This window comes from Staurois parvus, unplaced genomic scaffold, assembly GCF_062004578.1.
Source record: "Staurois parvus isolate SC_StPar_1 unplaced genomic scaffold, SC_StPar_1.0 ptg000071l, whole genome shotgun sequence".
NCBI lineage: Eukaryota > Metazoa > Chordata > Amphibia > Anura > Ranidae > Staurois > Staurois parvus.
In genome coordinates, this window is record NW_028317867.1 from 2,179,401 (window position 1) to 2,196,932 (window position 17,532).

The window sequence follows — 17,532 nt, forward strand, 5'->3', positions numbered from 1 at the left end:
TGCACATAACACTTGTTCCCATCTAAATCCATGCAGGGGTTGCCAAGCTCTAGTGTCCAATAGCTTGCCCCGCCCTCCTACCTAGCAATCTGACAACACAGAACAACAGAGACCAAATTCTGAATGGCAGTTCAGGAAGATATGTGGCATAATAGGCAGTGCACACACAGCCCCTACCACCCTCCTCCTAAGTGAAGACAGAACATTGCTGTGCAGCGCTGTCTGCTCATCTCTCCTCTTTAGTTTACACTGCAGCCGGCTATTCAGGGAAGAGAGAGTGGAAAGGGTCAGCTTGTGTTGTGAATTATTGCAGCTTGAGAAGACTGCATTCATTCACAAATGTACAAGCTGACAGCAGCACAAGCCAGGTACTACACTAGGCAGTTTTAGACAAGCGAAATAGGTGTGTGTAGTTGTCAGCTTGTGTTTATGTTATTGAAAGCACTTTTCTCCAGCTGCAATCATTCAGAACACAAACCGAACGTTTTCACTCCCCCCTTAGTTCCCATAATTAAATCTGGACACTGTGTACTGAAAGGGACAGGTGAGGAGACCGACACCTCAGAATGGAGAAGTGAAGGGGCCCAAAGCTGGCTGCAACTCCACCCAAATGGGAAAGGCCATATTTTTAGGATGGGGGGGTGGCGTTTGTGGGGAGAGCTAAAACCAGGAATGACAGAAAAAGACTTATTTTCTTTAACTTCCACTGCTTGGATTTTTAAGTGCTATGTACACAGCACCACTGGGTGAATTTAAAGTGAAATGCCACCCAAAAGGGGAAGTTCCGCTTTAAAGCCTCCTCCCTTCTCCTCTTTCACATTTGGCAATCTTTTTTTTTGGGGGGGGGGGGGGGGAAGGAATATATGATTTTGACAGGTACCCGCTACCACTTCCTCTCAGATCGCCCAACCCCCCTCCCTCCCGACAGTCTTCTGGGACACAGCAGAGGTCCAAAAACACTGAGGGACCGATTACAGTGCGCAGCGCGGCTCGAGCATGAGCACCTGGCTGTGAAGCCACAAGTGGTCACAGCCAGGTGCCCACAGTTAAGATGCCGATGCTGGGGACCGAAGAAGGCAAGGGTCGGTTTATTAAAAGTCAACAGCTGAAGTTTTTGTAGCTACTGACGTTTAATTTTTACAAAAACAACTGCAGCGCTGCTTTAACAAGCTTTTTGTCTTCAGGCGAGTTTTTTTTTTTCTTCATTTGGTAGCAGATTAGGGTGCCAGGTGAGTGTGGAGAAGGCAAGTACAGCCATCCTGCTTCATCCTACACAGAAATACCTTTTACTTTGAATATTATTCATTGCCCATTCTGCCAATTATAATTGTAGAGGATCTTGAAGTTTCCACCTCACACTATGCTTATCTGTTTGTATAATTCTTACCAATATTATGCTATGTATATAAATGAACAGTATCGGGGGAGAGTTGTAATTAAAACTTCAGATTATCAAACAAATTTGGGCAAGGCTCAACAGCGTAGAAGCTTACAATAGGATAGATTTACATTTTAGGGTTGTAAAACAAATAACGGTTTTAGCACTTAATAAACATTTTACAGTTTGTTTGGTTTATTTGTGCATGTGGCTGCACACAAAGCTGTGAAATGTGCACTACAAATCAGTAAAAGCATAGACAAAATAGACATTAAAGTGCACTCAAAGAAACAAAAATGTAATACAGCAGCTTACCAGTCCGTAGAAGTGGGAACTGTGTTAGGTTTGGTTTTTTTTTTCTCAGGCATTTTCCCAGCTTTCTTTTTTAACCCTTCACAGCTACACTCACTTCTCCACTGTATCTTTGGTGGCAAACATTGTGTAACACAGACTGGACTTTAAATATTTCTGCCTTTGTTTTTCTCTATTACATGGTATTACCTTCAGTAGGGTGTGGAAGTGATCAGGCAGCTTTATAGCCACAAAACTCACGTCCACCTGAAAGCCACAGTCAGTCTAACGAGTTTAAAATGGTTTGTTTTAAAATTGTTTAAAAAAAAAAGGTTCTAGCAGCCTCCGTTTATAAACAGCGCTGGCAAAAAAAAGGGGTTAAAGGCTTCAACAAAGCTTTCAAAAAGATCTGAAAATGCTCTGTAAAAACTTTCTGCACACACTGCTCTTAAACATATGGCAAACATAGACAAACTGATGTGCTCAGCATACTTCTGAGGCTAATGCATGCAGTACCCTTTTTCAGCGCACCATACCCACACATCACTGTAACGCAATGGTGTGAATCAGGCACACAGGAGACAAGGTGTCCAGTGTGAATGCAGCCTTAAACTACTCTACCAAAAGACCCCTTCAGGAGGACACTGGGACTATAGGGTCAAGACAGAGGATAGAAACACATTTTCAGTGCTAAACTAGGCAGTTTAAAAGGCATCCACACTTATAAATTAAAAAAAAAATTGTGCTTTTATAATTTTTTTGCATTGAAGTCTGAAGAGCATTGCAAAGCACAGGCCCCTGGATAGTTTACATCCTTGCCCTAGGTCCAGACAGTGATGTGGACCTGTTGTGGAGATGGAGAAAGTAAACACTGGATTACAAGTACTGTGACGTCACCACATTTGGGTGGAGAAGCACTCTGAAATTCAGGTAAGTGGGGGAAGGTTTGACGGTGGGTGTTGGGGAACACTACCATGTTTTACGTAACACCCTTAAAGTATTCTTATTTGTTGTAATTTGTAGTGGTGCACCGAAATGAAAATTATGGCGCTGAAACCGAAAATTCAAAATGCACTTGGCCGAAAACCAAAACGTGCAGTTTTTAAAAATGAATATATATTTTTTGGTAAAAATACACTGATTAAAAAACCCACAAGCAATATATACCCCAATTTTTTTGTAAAATATGACAGAGGATATGGTGAGTAAATAGTTACCCAACATGTCATGCTTTAAAATTGTGCACGCTTGTGGAATAGCGTCAAACTGCGGTACTTAAAAATCTCCATGTGTGACACTTGAAAAATTTCTACAGGTTAGCAGTGTAACAGAGGTCAAGTGCTAGAATTATTGCTCTTGCTCCAATGTTCATGGCGATACCTCACGTGTGTGGTTTGAACAGTTTACATATGTGGGCGTGGCCTATGTATGCATTCACCACTATGCGTGAGCACTTGAAACTTTTTTTTTACATATATTTGTTTTGGGTTTTTTTCCACTGTCCCTTTAAAAAAAAAATGTTCAATCACTTTTATTCCTATCACACGGAATGCATGCATCCATCCCCTGTGAGAAATAATTAGTGACAAGTCCTCTTTATGGAGAGATATGGTGTCAATAAGACCCCACATCTCCTCTACAATGTAAAGTATTAGATCAAAAAAAGCATTGATCTAGTGCTTAAAAAAAAAAAAAAAAAAAGGGAAAAAAAATTGCTGGAACCGGAAGCGACATCACTCAGGTCCTCCAAGAGCATAGAGATGAGTGGAGGTCATCTTTCCTTCACTAATCTCTAGCCCAGCTCTGGGATTGTTCAATGTATTCTCAGGTAAGGCTGAAAACTACCAAGAGGTGGCCCGTGGCAGCAGCGAGGTTTTTTTTTTTTCGGCACCTGTATCGGTGCATTTTCTCATATCGGCCGACGGCTGATAGGGGTGTTTTTTCGGCCAAAACGTTTCGGCCACCGAAATTTTGGTGCACCCCTAGTAATTAGTTCAGCCTTATGCACAGTAACCAAAGGCAAGTCTTAAGCAGCCCATAGATTATATGAAATTCTCTTTCCTTCCAGTCAACGTTGATGGGGCATCCCTCCCGCAGCACTGTGTTCTGCCAGCGGGGAGCTGTCCCTGCTGCAATGACACAATGATCACTGCTGGTGGCTATAGCTGCCCGCATTGATCACGTGAAAAAAAATCTGATAGGCTGGTTGAGCTGAAGACGATCAATGGATCAAATCTCCGCCAATCCCAGCTGAACTGGCTGGGATTCAATCATCTATGGCCAGCTTTAACAAAATGCCTCAATATTCAGCTGGCAATATAATATTGCACTTTGTGGTCTATAGCCATTTCTAAGCCCTGTCTGCTACTAAACTAAGATCAGAACTCTAGCCATTTTTTTTTTCAGTTTCAGACAGAGTGGGAAAGGGATATAAACTTGCCAGGTTTTTATTTACTGTAGGTTATCACCATTTAGAAGATTTTCACTCATTTCCTCCTGGAATAGAACATGATAGGAAATCTATCCATTGGGGACACATTCTGCAATAACCACTAAGGGGCATATTTATAAAGCAGTGAGATTTTTACTAAACATTCACTAGTGCACTTGGCTCTAATTTGTTTACCTTTCACAGCAGAAAAAAAAAACACTTCACATAACTCCTATGAAATATAGTAACATTTTAGTAACCATGCATAAAATAGAACTAATCAAACCTACTGATTTTGTTTTTTAGTGGAGGATCAGACTGTAAATTTATACTAACCTTGGCAGCTCCACCATGACAACACTTCCAAAAATCGCAGCTCCTTGCTCCTAACAATGCTGACTGCGTGTATCAAACATTTCCCTATTGGAAACAATGGCGCTAAGGATGCAGAATCAGCTTGAGTAGCAGTAGGAGATTAATAACAAGGGCATTGTGACACTGGAAAGTCATGTTGGAGCTGCAAAATCTAACTTTACATAGAACCTGCCTGCCTCACCCTCCACTCCATATAACTAACAGTTTTAGGTAAAGTGTTTCTAAACTGCGTTCTATCATGTCCACTGCAGTGTACCCTTATGTCTATAGTTTCTAAAGAGGATCTCACAATTTAATCTAACAACCATTTTTTCTAATACATATGCTGACACCTACACGCAAATCAATTAATCTTTCAAATTAAAAACCTGGAATGATTTGTCATATGTGCCTGTCCTTCAAATCTGAATTCCAAACAAATATAAAAAGGAAACTGCAGCAGCAAAACCTCAAGTTCTCTTCCCTATGAGGCAGAGCTATGTAAATCCTAGGACTGGATGGACAGAAACACAAATCATTAAAACAGCATTTCATCTGTGTATTTAGCCACTTATCTGGAGTTTAGCTTTAAGGGCTGGTTCACACCACAATTTCTCTGTTCGGATAGGTTTTGCATATGTGTTTACATGTGTTCCACTGTGTTTTTTGTAAACTTTAAAAGTCTCAGGACAATGTGCGTTCCGGTGCATTTTTTGGGTGCTTTTACATGCATTTACATGTGTTTTACTGCGTTCCAGGCACATTTGATACAGAAAAAAAAAAAAAAAAAACAGGTTCTACTTTTGATGTTGCTGAGCTCACCAATGTATTCTTCTTTCCTCAGTATGTACCAACTCTTGATTTGGTCGCTTCTAATGTTGCTGCTATCTCTCTGATGGATTCGTTTTGTTTTTGAAGCCTTACAATGGCCTGTTTCACTTGCATGGACAGCTCCTTTGAACCCATAATATAGGTTCACAGCAACAGATTCCAAATGCAAATAACACATTTAGAATCAACTCCAGACCTTTTACCTGCTTAATTGATGAAGAAATAAGAAGTAGCCTACACCTGGCCATGAAACAGCTTTCGATTCAATTGTCCAATTATTTGTGGTCCTTTAAAAAGGGGATGGCTACTCTTAAGAGCTGTAATTCCTAAACCCTTCCTTCAATTTGGATGTACATACCCTCACATTAAACCTGAGAGTGTGTTCTTTCAGCCCATATATAATGGATAACTGTAGCTTTAATATGTTTTGGTAAATATCTGAAAAAAACTAAAATTGTGCCTGTATCCAAATATATATGGACCTAACTGTAAAGGCAGCTTTGCTGGAAGTAGCTTCTGATGTCCGTGTTTGAACACCAACATCAATATGTTGATGTAACCTTCCTCCACCAGTGACAACTGCAGTAATTTCAACCTATTTGCAGTAACTCGCTTAAATTAGTACTACAGAGATAGCAAATTCCAGCAATACACATTCCACCTGGGAGCTCAAATCAGCCAGCAAACCTCAGCTGACCAACAAAACAAGCTCCTTTTCAGCTTTTTGGATGCTCTTGCGATGAAACACCAAAATCAAAATTTGATGAGCATGAATCACAGATATTCATCCATTCATCTTTAAATTGTTTTATAAATGTTTTTCAAACAAAGGATCTGGACCCAAATTGCTTGGCAAACATCTTGGTAATAGGTTGTTACATGACTGAAGTAAATGTAGATCCATTTCTTCAAGAGCAAGGTCAGCAGCAAGTGATATAGCACGTTTCAAGCCGCACACTATTTCTATCTCAATAGCCATAGCCTAGAAACAATACGGTTAATGTAGGACACAAATGGTTTCTATGTGATGGAAAACATTATCGATATTCCCACCCAGAACACCACTGCCATTCTCATATCCTGTGAACTCAACCAATATGAATGACAGCACAGACATATATAGTATGGTGAAGCAAAAGATGTGCAAGGCCGGGGGAAGAGGGAATTACACAGACAAGGTTGTGAGTGATCCTGGCACTAGCTGAAGATGTAAAAAGAAATTAGAATTCAGAATCAATCAAGCTTACAGGAATGTGTTCATAACGATCCTTATTAGGATGCTTTCCCACTGCTCCAAAAATGTGCTTCTGGTGCTGTGCTTCCGATATGTCTTTTGGGTGCCTATCACCCAGCATTCACCTGTGAAACTTGGACATAACAAAAAACGCACTAAAAACGCAACTCAGGTGCATTTTTTTATGATTTTTTTATTTAAATGGGGACCTGCGTACTTGAACTGCACCAAAGATGCAGCATGCAGGACTTTTCAAAACGCATTGCACTCATAGCGCAGTGCTGTGAAGAGTCCCATTGGATTTAAGGGTACTGAATTCTACTGCGTTTAGAACAGTAAAAACACAGCAAGAAAGCAGCCTTATTTGTCTTTGTTTCACTTTGCTGACATTTTTGTAATAATTATCTTTATAAAACCTCTGGTATAAACCTTTAAAAGTCATCAAGAATGCAAGTTGTGCAACCAGTCCAGACCTCACTTTGCCTGATCACAGACTCCTGTTTTTCCTTGGTCCATTCCAGCCATCTGCAGGATAAGTGATCATTTGATGTGCAGGACAGCAACAAGGAGGGGGATGGGCAAAGGACACTATATTGTACTTTAGATGAGTTAACTGTAGGTCTTTTATTCTGCTCCATTTCTCAATGGGTGGGAGACCACAGCCAATGAAAAATCATTATGGCATGAACTACAGTGAATATAAAAAAAATCTACACACCCCTGTTAAAATGTCAGGTTTCTGTGATGTAAAAAAATGAGACAAAGGTAAATCATTTCAGAACTTTTTCCACCTTTAATGTAACCTATAAACTGTACAACTCAGTTGAACAACAAACTGAATTCTTTTCGGTGGAAGTAAAAATAAAAAACTAAAATAAAATTGTTGCATAAGTGTGCACACCCTTAAACTAATACTTTGTTGAAGAACCTTTTGATTTTATTACAGCACTCAGACTTTTTAGGTATGAGTCTATCAGTATGGCACATCTTGAATTGGTAATATTTGCTCACTCTTCCTTGCAAAAACACTCCAAATCTGTCAGATTGCGAGGGCATCTCCTGTGCACAGCCCTCTTCAGATCACCTCACAGATTTTCGATCAGATTCAGGTCTGGGCTCTGGCTGGGCCATTCCACAACTTTCATCTTCTTCTGGTGAAGCCATTCCTTTGTTGATTTGGATGTATGCTTTGGGTCATTGTCATGCTGAAAGATGAAGTTCCTCTTCATGTTCAGCTTTCTAGCAGAAGCCAGAAGGTTTTGTGCCAATATTGACTGGTGTTTGGAACTGTTCATAATTCCCTCTACCTTGACTAAGGCCCCAGTTCCAGCTGAAGAAAAACATCCACAAAGCATGATGCTGCCACCACCATGCTTCACTGTAGGTATGGTGTTCTTTTGGTGATATGCAGTATTGTTTTTAAGCCAAACATATCTTTTTGGAATTATGGCCAAAAGGTTCAACCTTGGTTTCATCAGACCAAAACACATTTTCCCACAGGCTTTTGGGAGACTTCAGATTTGTTTTTGCAAAATTTAACTGGGCTTGGATGTTTTTTCTTCTTTAGTAAAGACGTCTGTCTTGCCTCTCTACCCCATAGCCCAGACATATGAAGAATACGGGAGATTTTTGTCACATGTACCACATAGCCAGTACTTGCCAAATATTCCTTTAATGTTCTTTTAATGTTGCTGTAGGCCTCTTGGCAACCTCCCAGACTAGTTTTTTTCTCGTCTTTTCATCAATTTTGGAGGGACGTCCAGTTCTTGGTAAGGTCACTGCTGTGCCGTATTTTCTCCACTTGATGATGACTGTCTTCACTGTGTTCCTTGGTATGTCTAATGCCTTGGAAATTCTTTTGGACCCTTCTCCTGATACCTTTTAACAATGAGATCCCTCTGATGCTTTGGAAGCTCTCTGCAGACCATAGTTTTGCTGTAGGATGCGACTAAGAAAATATCAAGACCTACTAGAACAGCTGAACGTTATTTGGGGTTAATCAGAGGCACTTTAAATGACGGCAGGTGTGTACTGACTCCTATTTAATGTGATTGCTTAATTCTGAGCACAGCTACATCCCCAGTTATAAGAGGGTGTGCACACTTATGCAACCACATTATTTTAGTGTTTTTATGTTCCCCCCCAAAAGATTTGTTTTTCAATTGAGTTTTACAGTTTATAGGTCACATTAAAGGTGGGAAAAGTTCTGCAATGATTTATCTTTGTCTCTTTTTTTACATTACAGAAACCTGACATTTTAACAGGGGTGTGTAGATGATTTATATCCACTGTATATCATGGTGGGCTGACATAACGTGAGATGTTGCTGTGAGAACAGGCACTGTAAACTTATTTTAAAATCAAATTGATATGTCCTATTATGATAATGCGTGGGGTCTTTTTTTTTGCATGGATTTAAAGTGGTAAACTCTTTTTGCATACTTTTACCTAAAGCTTCACTGCGGCTCAGCCAGTCAGGCAGCCGGAGCTAGTGAACTAAAAAGGAAGACCAGGTGAAGATGGAAGCCTCTGCAATGGTGACAATGCTCTGCTGGAGGGCTTTGTTTTAAGGCAAGTCCTTCATAATGTACTAGCACATTATGACATTACCTTGCAGGGGATTTTTGTAGGTGTGGTTTACTACTGCTTTTTTCCTTATGCATACTGGACATTTTTACAGCTGCTGTTTTGGGCATTTTTTTTTTTACAACCAGGAAACTCCCAAGCATATTATGTGTCCATACACATATAGGCCGTAATCAGCGTTTTTTAGCTGGAAAAAATCCCCAGAACTAGTGGGTTTCTAGAGAATTTGTTTAGCTGGAAAAACGCTCTAACGCTGAAAAATGCGGTAAAATGCGGTCAAACACAGCAAACCAGCATTTTTGGCCTTTGAGTAAAAAAAAAAAAAAAATATTTTGTAATTTAATTTTAAAAAAATGCTAAAAACACAAAACACGGAAAAACGGGGCTAAACGCTAAAAAACTCAAATTTTTAATGTGACTTTACACAGCTAACGCTACCAGTGTTATTAAAACGCCCCGTGTGCATGGAGCTTTAAACTCTCCATTTACATTAGGCATGTTAAGGACTCGCACTGTCAGGCGGAAAGTTAAAATTGTGTATCTAGCCTGTTACAATATATTTTTTTATTTTTTAAATGCAAAAGCTTAACTTCAAGAAGCCTAACAATCCTCCCTTTCAGTACTAATTTATGTCTAGAGGATTTGATGAAGCAGTTAACCCCTGCAGTGCAGGTGCACTCCCACAGCAGGTTTCCTGGAGTTTGGCTTTAATGCACATCATAATTCACATCAATATTTCTACACCAGAGGATATATGTGAGCACAGCTCTAACTGACTTGCTGCATTACCCCACATTGCAAAACACTCCTTAACACATACAGGGTGAACGAGTTGTAAAATGTATCAACTATCATGCTGGAAAGAAGCAGATGTATTTCATGTCATCTTTGTCAGATAACAGTCTAATCTCAAACTAACTTTCCTTCCAAACAACTGTTTTACATTATAGAAGGGATATATATATTTGTTCATCATAGATTAAACCATTTGGCTGATTTCGGCCTGCTTTTAGCAATCAGACGGACAATGTACTTATCTGCTGCTACATGACATGCCAAGAGGGAAGTATACACTAACAGATAATTTCTTTAAAATGTTTTTGCACAAAAGGACATGCAATGTATGTACGGTTTAAGCTAGCCATAAACTGCTCGATTTTCTTTTGATTCCTCCATCTATACTACACAGTTTGGTTATATTTAGTTGCTGTGGCACCCAAGCTGTCAGAATACCCAGATAGTGGCTGCATCTAATAACTCTGAGATTTACTAATTCATAGAGAAGATGCCTCTGCAGCTTGAGAAAGCAGTTGAGGGTGGTAAAAATGAGACTCAACAATGTGTATTACACCAACCCCCCCCAAATCCCAAGCCAAAACGAGGCCTTACTATGGCTGGATGCAGCATCTAGCCTGTGATATTTTATGGCAGATTCAAATACAACATGGCTAGATAAGGCCAAAAGGTAAACCCAGTGGTACAACCAGGTGCCTGCATTGTCCTACACCAACTGACACTCAGGTGCCTGCAACATTCTCCTCCAACTTACACTCCGATGCCTGCAACATTCTCCTCCAACTTACACTCCGATGCCTGCAACATTCTCCTCCAACTTACACTCCGATGCCTGCCTGCCTGCCTGCCATGCTCTCTGGTCATCTTACACTCAGGTGCCTGCAACACTCTCTGATAATAGATTATCAGGTGTCTGGCCTGCTATGCGCTCCAGAAATTTACACTCAGGCATCTGTCTGCCCTGTTCTCTGCCAACTTAAACTCAGGTGCCTGCAACACTCTCTGATAACGGATACTCAGCTGCCTGTCTGCCACGCTTTCCGACAATTTATACTCAGCTGCCTGTCTGTTTTAGTAGCATTTAGGGGTTTTTTTCTGCTGGCAAAAAGCTCCAAAAAACTCTACAAGAACATTTTTTTCCTGCTCTTAGAATAGCCTATAGTAAAGTAGTGTGCATGGACACATGGCATTTTTTTGCTCCTAGAAGCTAAATAGTGTTATCCTAATAGCTTCTAGGGGCTAAAAAAAAAAAAAAAAAAAAAGCTACTGAGCATGGAGCCTTGGGGCTCATTCACACTTGTAGCAGCCTTTGCTGCATCCCTGAAAAGCAATCTGCAGTATATTGCATTTCAGAGTACACTTGGCAGGCTGCTGGGAGAGAATACCTCAGCTCCTCACACCCCTGAAAACCTCACACCAGAACTGCATGAATTACACAGTTGCCGCCCAGCCCCATTTACTTAACTTTACTTTACTTTACTTTAAGGGTCACATTCGATGGTGATACTGTCCACTAAATTTGATAAGCGGTATATGTTTTGCTGTGGCACAGAAACAAAGCCTTGTGGCATGCGTACAGCCCTATTTGGCTGCCATTGCAACTTTAGAGCTCATTCACATGTGAGGTTGGGAGGTGATAAAGCTGCTTTCCCTCCCCCAGAACCACTAACCCTTTAGCTGCAGAGTCAGCAACCAGGGGTGTACACATGCTGTGGCTGCAATGCTTTGTGGACAAAATTATATCCACTGCTAGTTTTGGTACATCTGGTGTCCAACAAATGTGACCCATCAGGGATGTGCAATTCACATCGCATGACACCCGGGACATGCAGTTCCGGGAGCCAGGCAGGTAGGTTTTTTTTTTACCTTTAGCCCCGCTGCGGACAAGCAGCAGGGCTCACCTGTCAGGTGGAAGCGTTTGGGCAGCAGTGCTGCCACCAGATTGCTTCCACACAGCCCACTACGGTGCCAGCCTCCGTCTTTTAGACCCTGCATGTCTCAAAAAAGAGCACCTGTAACCAAAAATTATCACGAGGGACTTTTTTTCCCCTATGAGATAAAAAGAAAAAAAAAAAGTTAACAAAAAATAAAAGTTTTTGTTATTTTTAAATGCAAGCGCAAAAGTGCTCAGGCGCCAACGAATGAAAACGATTGCGATACACATATTGCTCATCACTGCACACGCCAGAGTGAGAGCAATAATTCTAGCACCAGACCTCCTCCATAACACTAAACTGATGACCTATAAGGGGTTTGAAAGCATCACCTATAGAAAATATAGGGTACTAAAGTTTGTTGCCATTTCATGAGCGAATGCAAATTTAAGGTTTGACATGTTGCATATCTATTTACTAGATGCAAGCTTGTCTTTTATATTTTACAAAAAAATTGGATTATTGTTTTTTCTGCCCTAAAATTTACTTAAGTGTATTTTTTACTGAAATTTTGCATTTCCTAGACCTTTTGATAATATCGTGTGACATAAAAAATTGGAACTACCGCTATTTTATTCTCTTGGGTCTCGGATTTCAGAAAATATATGTTTGGGGGTTTTGTGTAATCTTCAGGCCTTAAAGAGGAGTTCCACTCAAAAGCGGAATCTCCGCTTGTTTGCCGCCTCCTCCCCCCCTCCACTGCCATATTTGGCATCTTGGGGGGGGGGGGGGGAGTGGATACCTGTTTTTGACAGGTAACCGCTCCCACTTCCAGCTCAGTTCGCTGTGGCAAAGTGAGCTGGAAGTTCAGCACCCTCCTCCCTCCCACAGTTCTTGGGAACTTTCACAGGTCCCAGGAAACTGCCAGACCAATTAGGAGGTGCAGCGCGACTCATAAATGCACAGTAGGCACCAAACTGTGAAGCCGCAAGCGGTCACAACCTCGTGCCCACAGTTGAGATGCCAGAACCGTGGCGGAGAGAAGGGGAGAATGGTGAGAACATCGCTGGACCCTGGGACAGATAAGTGTGTGTTTATTAAAAGTCAGCAGCTACAGTTTTAGCTATGACAGCTACAGTGCTGTTACCCAGGGGTGCACAGCCAGAGATCTGATGAGGTAAATGGCCAATCATAGCGGCTTTGATTACGTGATCAGCTGTGTACAAAGACACAGCAAATCAAGGTGTAAATACAGTTGCCGGATATCGGCAGCACTTTCCTCACGCTGTCACAACATGAGTAAAGTACTGCCAATAACTGGCAGCTATCACAGAGCAGATCGGCACTGATCGTCAGGGCACTGATGATCAGTGCCTCCCAGCAGTGCCGCCAGTCAGTGCCACCCATCAGTGACCATCATTGCTGCATATCCATGCAGCATCATCAGTGCCTCCTCATTAATGCCCACCATTGCCACCTCATCAGTGCAGCCTATCAGTTCCAATCAGTGCTACCTCACCAACGCACATCAGTGAAGGAGACAAAATACCTGTTTGCAAAACAAAGAAAAACTTTTTTTTTTGCTTATAGTGCAAAAAATAAAAAACCCAGTGGCGATTAAATACCATCAAAAGAAAGCCCTGTCTGTGAAAAAAAGTTAAAAATTTCATATGGGTACAATGTTGCTGCACCGCGCAATTGTCAAAGTGTGAGAGCGCTGAAAATTAGCCTGGGATTTAAATACAGTTATTTTTTATCTGGATAGATTGTCATGAGGGACAAGTAGATTGGCGCCCCGATTTACCACCTGGACAAGTAGTTTTTTTCAAACATCTCCACACCTCAGCCCATTCAAGTGAATGGGGTTGTTCTACGAGCAATCTGCAACCATGAAATGAAGGAGTTAAAGCAGGCGGTAAAGAGGCAAGTATCTTCGCTGCCTGTCAAACGCTCTCTGAAGAGTCCACCACATATGTGAAAGAGTGATATCTTGTGCTGCCCTGCCTCCTCTCCCTTATCAATGGATATAAAGTATGTTGTTAAAAAACACAAACACATATTTGCGCTGTTCAGGCCAGAGATTCTCTCCGCCCCCTGCACATACGTGAAGATGTGCTGGAGGGGCTTTGGCCCTGACAGTCCTGCTGCAAATCTGCAAAGGCATGAAGTTTCCCACACAAATCGAAAGTCTGGCAACACTGAAGCCTTCCGTGGTTTAGCGCGTTCATGGAAACCCCCCTGTGGGTGTGTAGATGCGCCAATGGGCTCTGTCAGGACCTGAAGGCTGTGTGTAGCCACGGGAGCACATTTGTGCATGCACAATAATAGCGGCACTGGAGGGGGGATGGGGGAAGGTGAGCCTGTCCAGAGCAGGACTTAAGATCCACTTTCATATTTAGAAATGTGAGATGAAAGCTCCCCACCATCAATTTCCTGCCTGGAGTCAGTGGGATTTCCTCAGAGGAGGAAATTACACAGACTGCAGCCGGCAGAATATGGTGCATGGCAACCAATCAGCTTCCCTCTTTCATTTTCAAAGCTCAACTGAAGAAGCCGAAGATAGAAGTTGATTGGTTGCCATGTACAGCGGCTCCATAGTTGATCAATAGCCCCCTATGACTTCCTATACTTTGTATACACAAACACAGCCGGATTACACTCCACCACACTAATGTCCCTTCCCGTTATCACACCTCCCTCTTCCCCGGCCGCCTTACACTGTGACGTGCCCGCATCCTCGGACCACCACCGGGTCAGGGGAATACTTGAGAAGCTGCTCCTCCAGGGCCCGCTCTTCATCTTCTTCCTCCTCTTCATAAATCTCATCAAAGTCTGCCATTCTCGCTCCTCTCCTCCACCGGGCACACACCGGGAAGCGCCGCAGCCGCCTCCCCCCCTCCTCTTCCCGGCTGCTGCAATCACCAGGAAGCTGAGGCCGCCATACCCGGCCGCTGCGCCCTGACGTCACGACGTCCCGTTCGTCACCAAATCCGGGAGCTGCCAGTGCCGCAATAGGCTTTTTTCATTGTTAGCTTTCTAAACTTTATTGTTCCACATACAACTACTAAGGTTTAGCCGAGCTTGTGTATCTGTAATCTGTAAGGGACTGATTTCAGGGCATAAGGAATATGTATGGACAGGGAGACTAATATCTGTCACTGAATGATTCTCACCAGATAGTGTGTAGAGAGAAAAAGCTGTGTATTTTGATTTTACCAGCATGTTTAGGGCTCTTTCATGCTGTAGTAGCAATTTTGGCAAATCAGAGAACTCCGGACTCGGGCTTAAGGAATACAACTGATTTATTAAAAACAGCACTGTTTTGACTCAACAGACGGCTTGTGCTCTCATCTGCTAAGTGAGTTATAGAAAACTTAGAATATACAAGCGTATATACCAGAGGTAGGCAACCTGCGACTCTCTAGCTGTTGTGGAACTACATTTCCCATGAGGCATTGCAACATTACAAAACTCACAGTTACAGCTATGACTTGCAGAGGCATGATGGAACTTGTAGTCCTGAAACAGCCGGAGAGGCGCAGGTTGCCTACCCCTGGTATATACCAATGATTACGTCACAAGGCATAGATTCCTCTTGCACTTTCTATATTTTCAACAGGCTTCCTAAACTCTGCAGAATAACCTTGGACAGCAGCTGCAGATAAGGGTCCCAGCTACGAGCTGGTACAACATAATACAGGAAATAAGGGAGGAGGGAAGATGAGCCAAAAAACTTGCAAGCAGATACTGTTAGAAATGTTACAGTTTAAAGGGGAACTCTGTAATATCTGGGTGCTGCCACAATGCCAGAAACAGTGCTTCTACTGGGCGGTTTCTCATGTACATTTACCTAACTTCCTCTTTTAACCTAACACAATGGTCACAATCCACCACCCACTCTAATGGCAACACCCTTGACCTTGTATTCACCCACCTATGCACTCCCTGTAATTTCTCTAACACCCCTTTTCCTCTCTCTGATCACAACTTTATCAGCTTCACACTCTCCCTGCCTCCTACCTCCCATGCCTCCAACCAGCAAACCGTTACCTGTAGAAACCTCCATCACCTCAGCCCTGACCTTCTTCACTCTGCTACTGAGCACCTGTATGATAAAATTGCACCCCTCTCCTGCCCAGAGCTGGCCACATCTGCCTACAACAACTATCTATTATCCTCCCTGGACGCTCTTGCTCCTCTTTCTACACGCAGAACCAGGCCTCGCCTGTCACAACCCTGGCAAACAGATGACACCAGAAGTCTCAAGAGACGCAGCCGCACTCTTGAGCAAGCATGGCGTAAAAATAGTTCCCTGGAAAACTTTACCCTCTACAAATCCGCTCTTCTCAAATACAATTCCAGCCTCCACGCTGCTAAGCAAACCTACTATAACACTCTCATCAAGACCCTTTCATCCAATCCTCATCAACTCTTCTCTACCCTTAATTCCTTACTTCACCCCCCACTGCCTCCACCCACCAACTTACTTACTGCACAGGAGATTGCCAGTCACTTCAAGAAGAAGATCGACACAATTTGTGATGAGATCTCCAGTGTCAAGCTTCCTCCTCGAACCAACATACCAGGCCCAATACCAAACTACACTCTCCTCCTTCGACCCTGTTACCACCAAGGAAGTTACCGAACTCCTTTCCAAGGCCCACTTCAGCACCTGTCCCCTGGATCCTGTCCCCTCATGATTGTTGCAGCCTCCCTTCTGCTCTATCCTAAACTCTCTAACCCACATATTCAACCTCTCACTCTCCATGGGCACCTTTCCCTCCCCACTCAAACATGCACTGGTTAACCCCATCCTCAAAAAACCCTCGCTGGACCCCACCTGTTTTAATAACTTAAGAACCATCTCCCTGCTCCCGTTTGCCTCCAAGCTTCTCGAGCGCTTTGTTCACAACCGTATGAACTGCTACCTAAACGACAACAACCTTCTTGATCCGCGACAATCTGGCTTGTGCCCACAACATTCCACAGAAACTGCCCTACTAAAACTCACTAATGACCTACTAACTGCTAAAACCAACGGCTATTACTCCATACTCATACTCTTTGACCTTTCCGCTGCCTTTGACACAGTCGACCACCCGCTCCTCCTCAGTAAACTCCACTCCATCGGCCTCCGTTACTCTGCTCTCTCCTGATTCTCCTCTTACCTTTCTCAGCGCACTTTCAGTGTCACATACAACTCCTCCTCCTCCGCTCCACTTCCTCTTTCTGTTGGGGTACCCCAAGGTTCTGTTCTTGGGCCCCTCCTTTCCTCTCTCTATACCTCCAACCTGGGCCAACTGATAACCTCCCATGGCTTCCAATACCATCTCTATGCTGATGACACCCAGATCTATCTCTCCACTCCCCAGCTCACCCCCTCAATCTCCTCACGTATCACAAATCTACTAAGTGACATATCAGCATGGATGTCACATCACTACCTTAAACTCAATCTTTCAAAAACTGAGCTTGTAATATTTCCTCCTCCCCGATCCCCCACTCATGACTTTACCATTAAGATCAACAGCACAACCATTGGTTCTTCCCCTCATGCCAGGGTGCTAGGCGTAATCCTAGACTCTGACCTCTCCTTTGGGCCCCACATCCACTCACTGGCTAAATCCTGCCGCCTCAACCTCCAGAACATTTCCAAAATCCGCCCCTTCCTGACCAGTGACACCACAAAACAACTCATCCACGCCTTGGTTATATCCCGCCTCGATTACTGCAACTCCCTCCTCACTGGTCTACCGTT

At 42.8% G+C, this 17,532-nt stretch overlaps 1 protein-coding gene across 1 annotated transcript in view; it reads right to left on the reverse strand.

Moving 5' to 3' along the window:
* CHIC2 (cysteine rich hydrophobic domain 2) overlaps positions 1-14,745 on the reverse strand; it is a 36,574-nt gene extending 21,829 nt beyond the window's left edge. Inside the window, exon 1 of the mRNA XM_089669255.1 lies at positions 14,492-14,745. Within this exon, the coding sequence (XP_089525381.1) occupies positions 14,492-14,613 (122 nt within the window). The 5' untranslated portion in view covers positions 14,614-14,745. The remainder of the gene's footprint in view (positions 1-14,491) is intronic.
* Between the last annotated feature and the right edge of the window lie 2,787 nt (positions 14,746-17,532).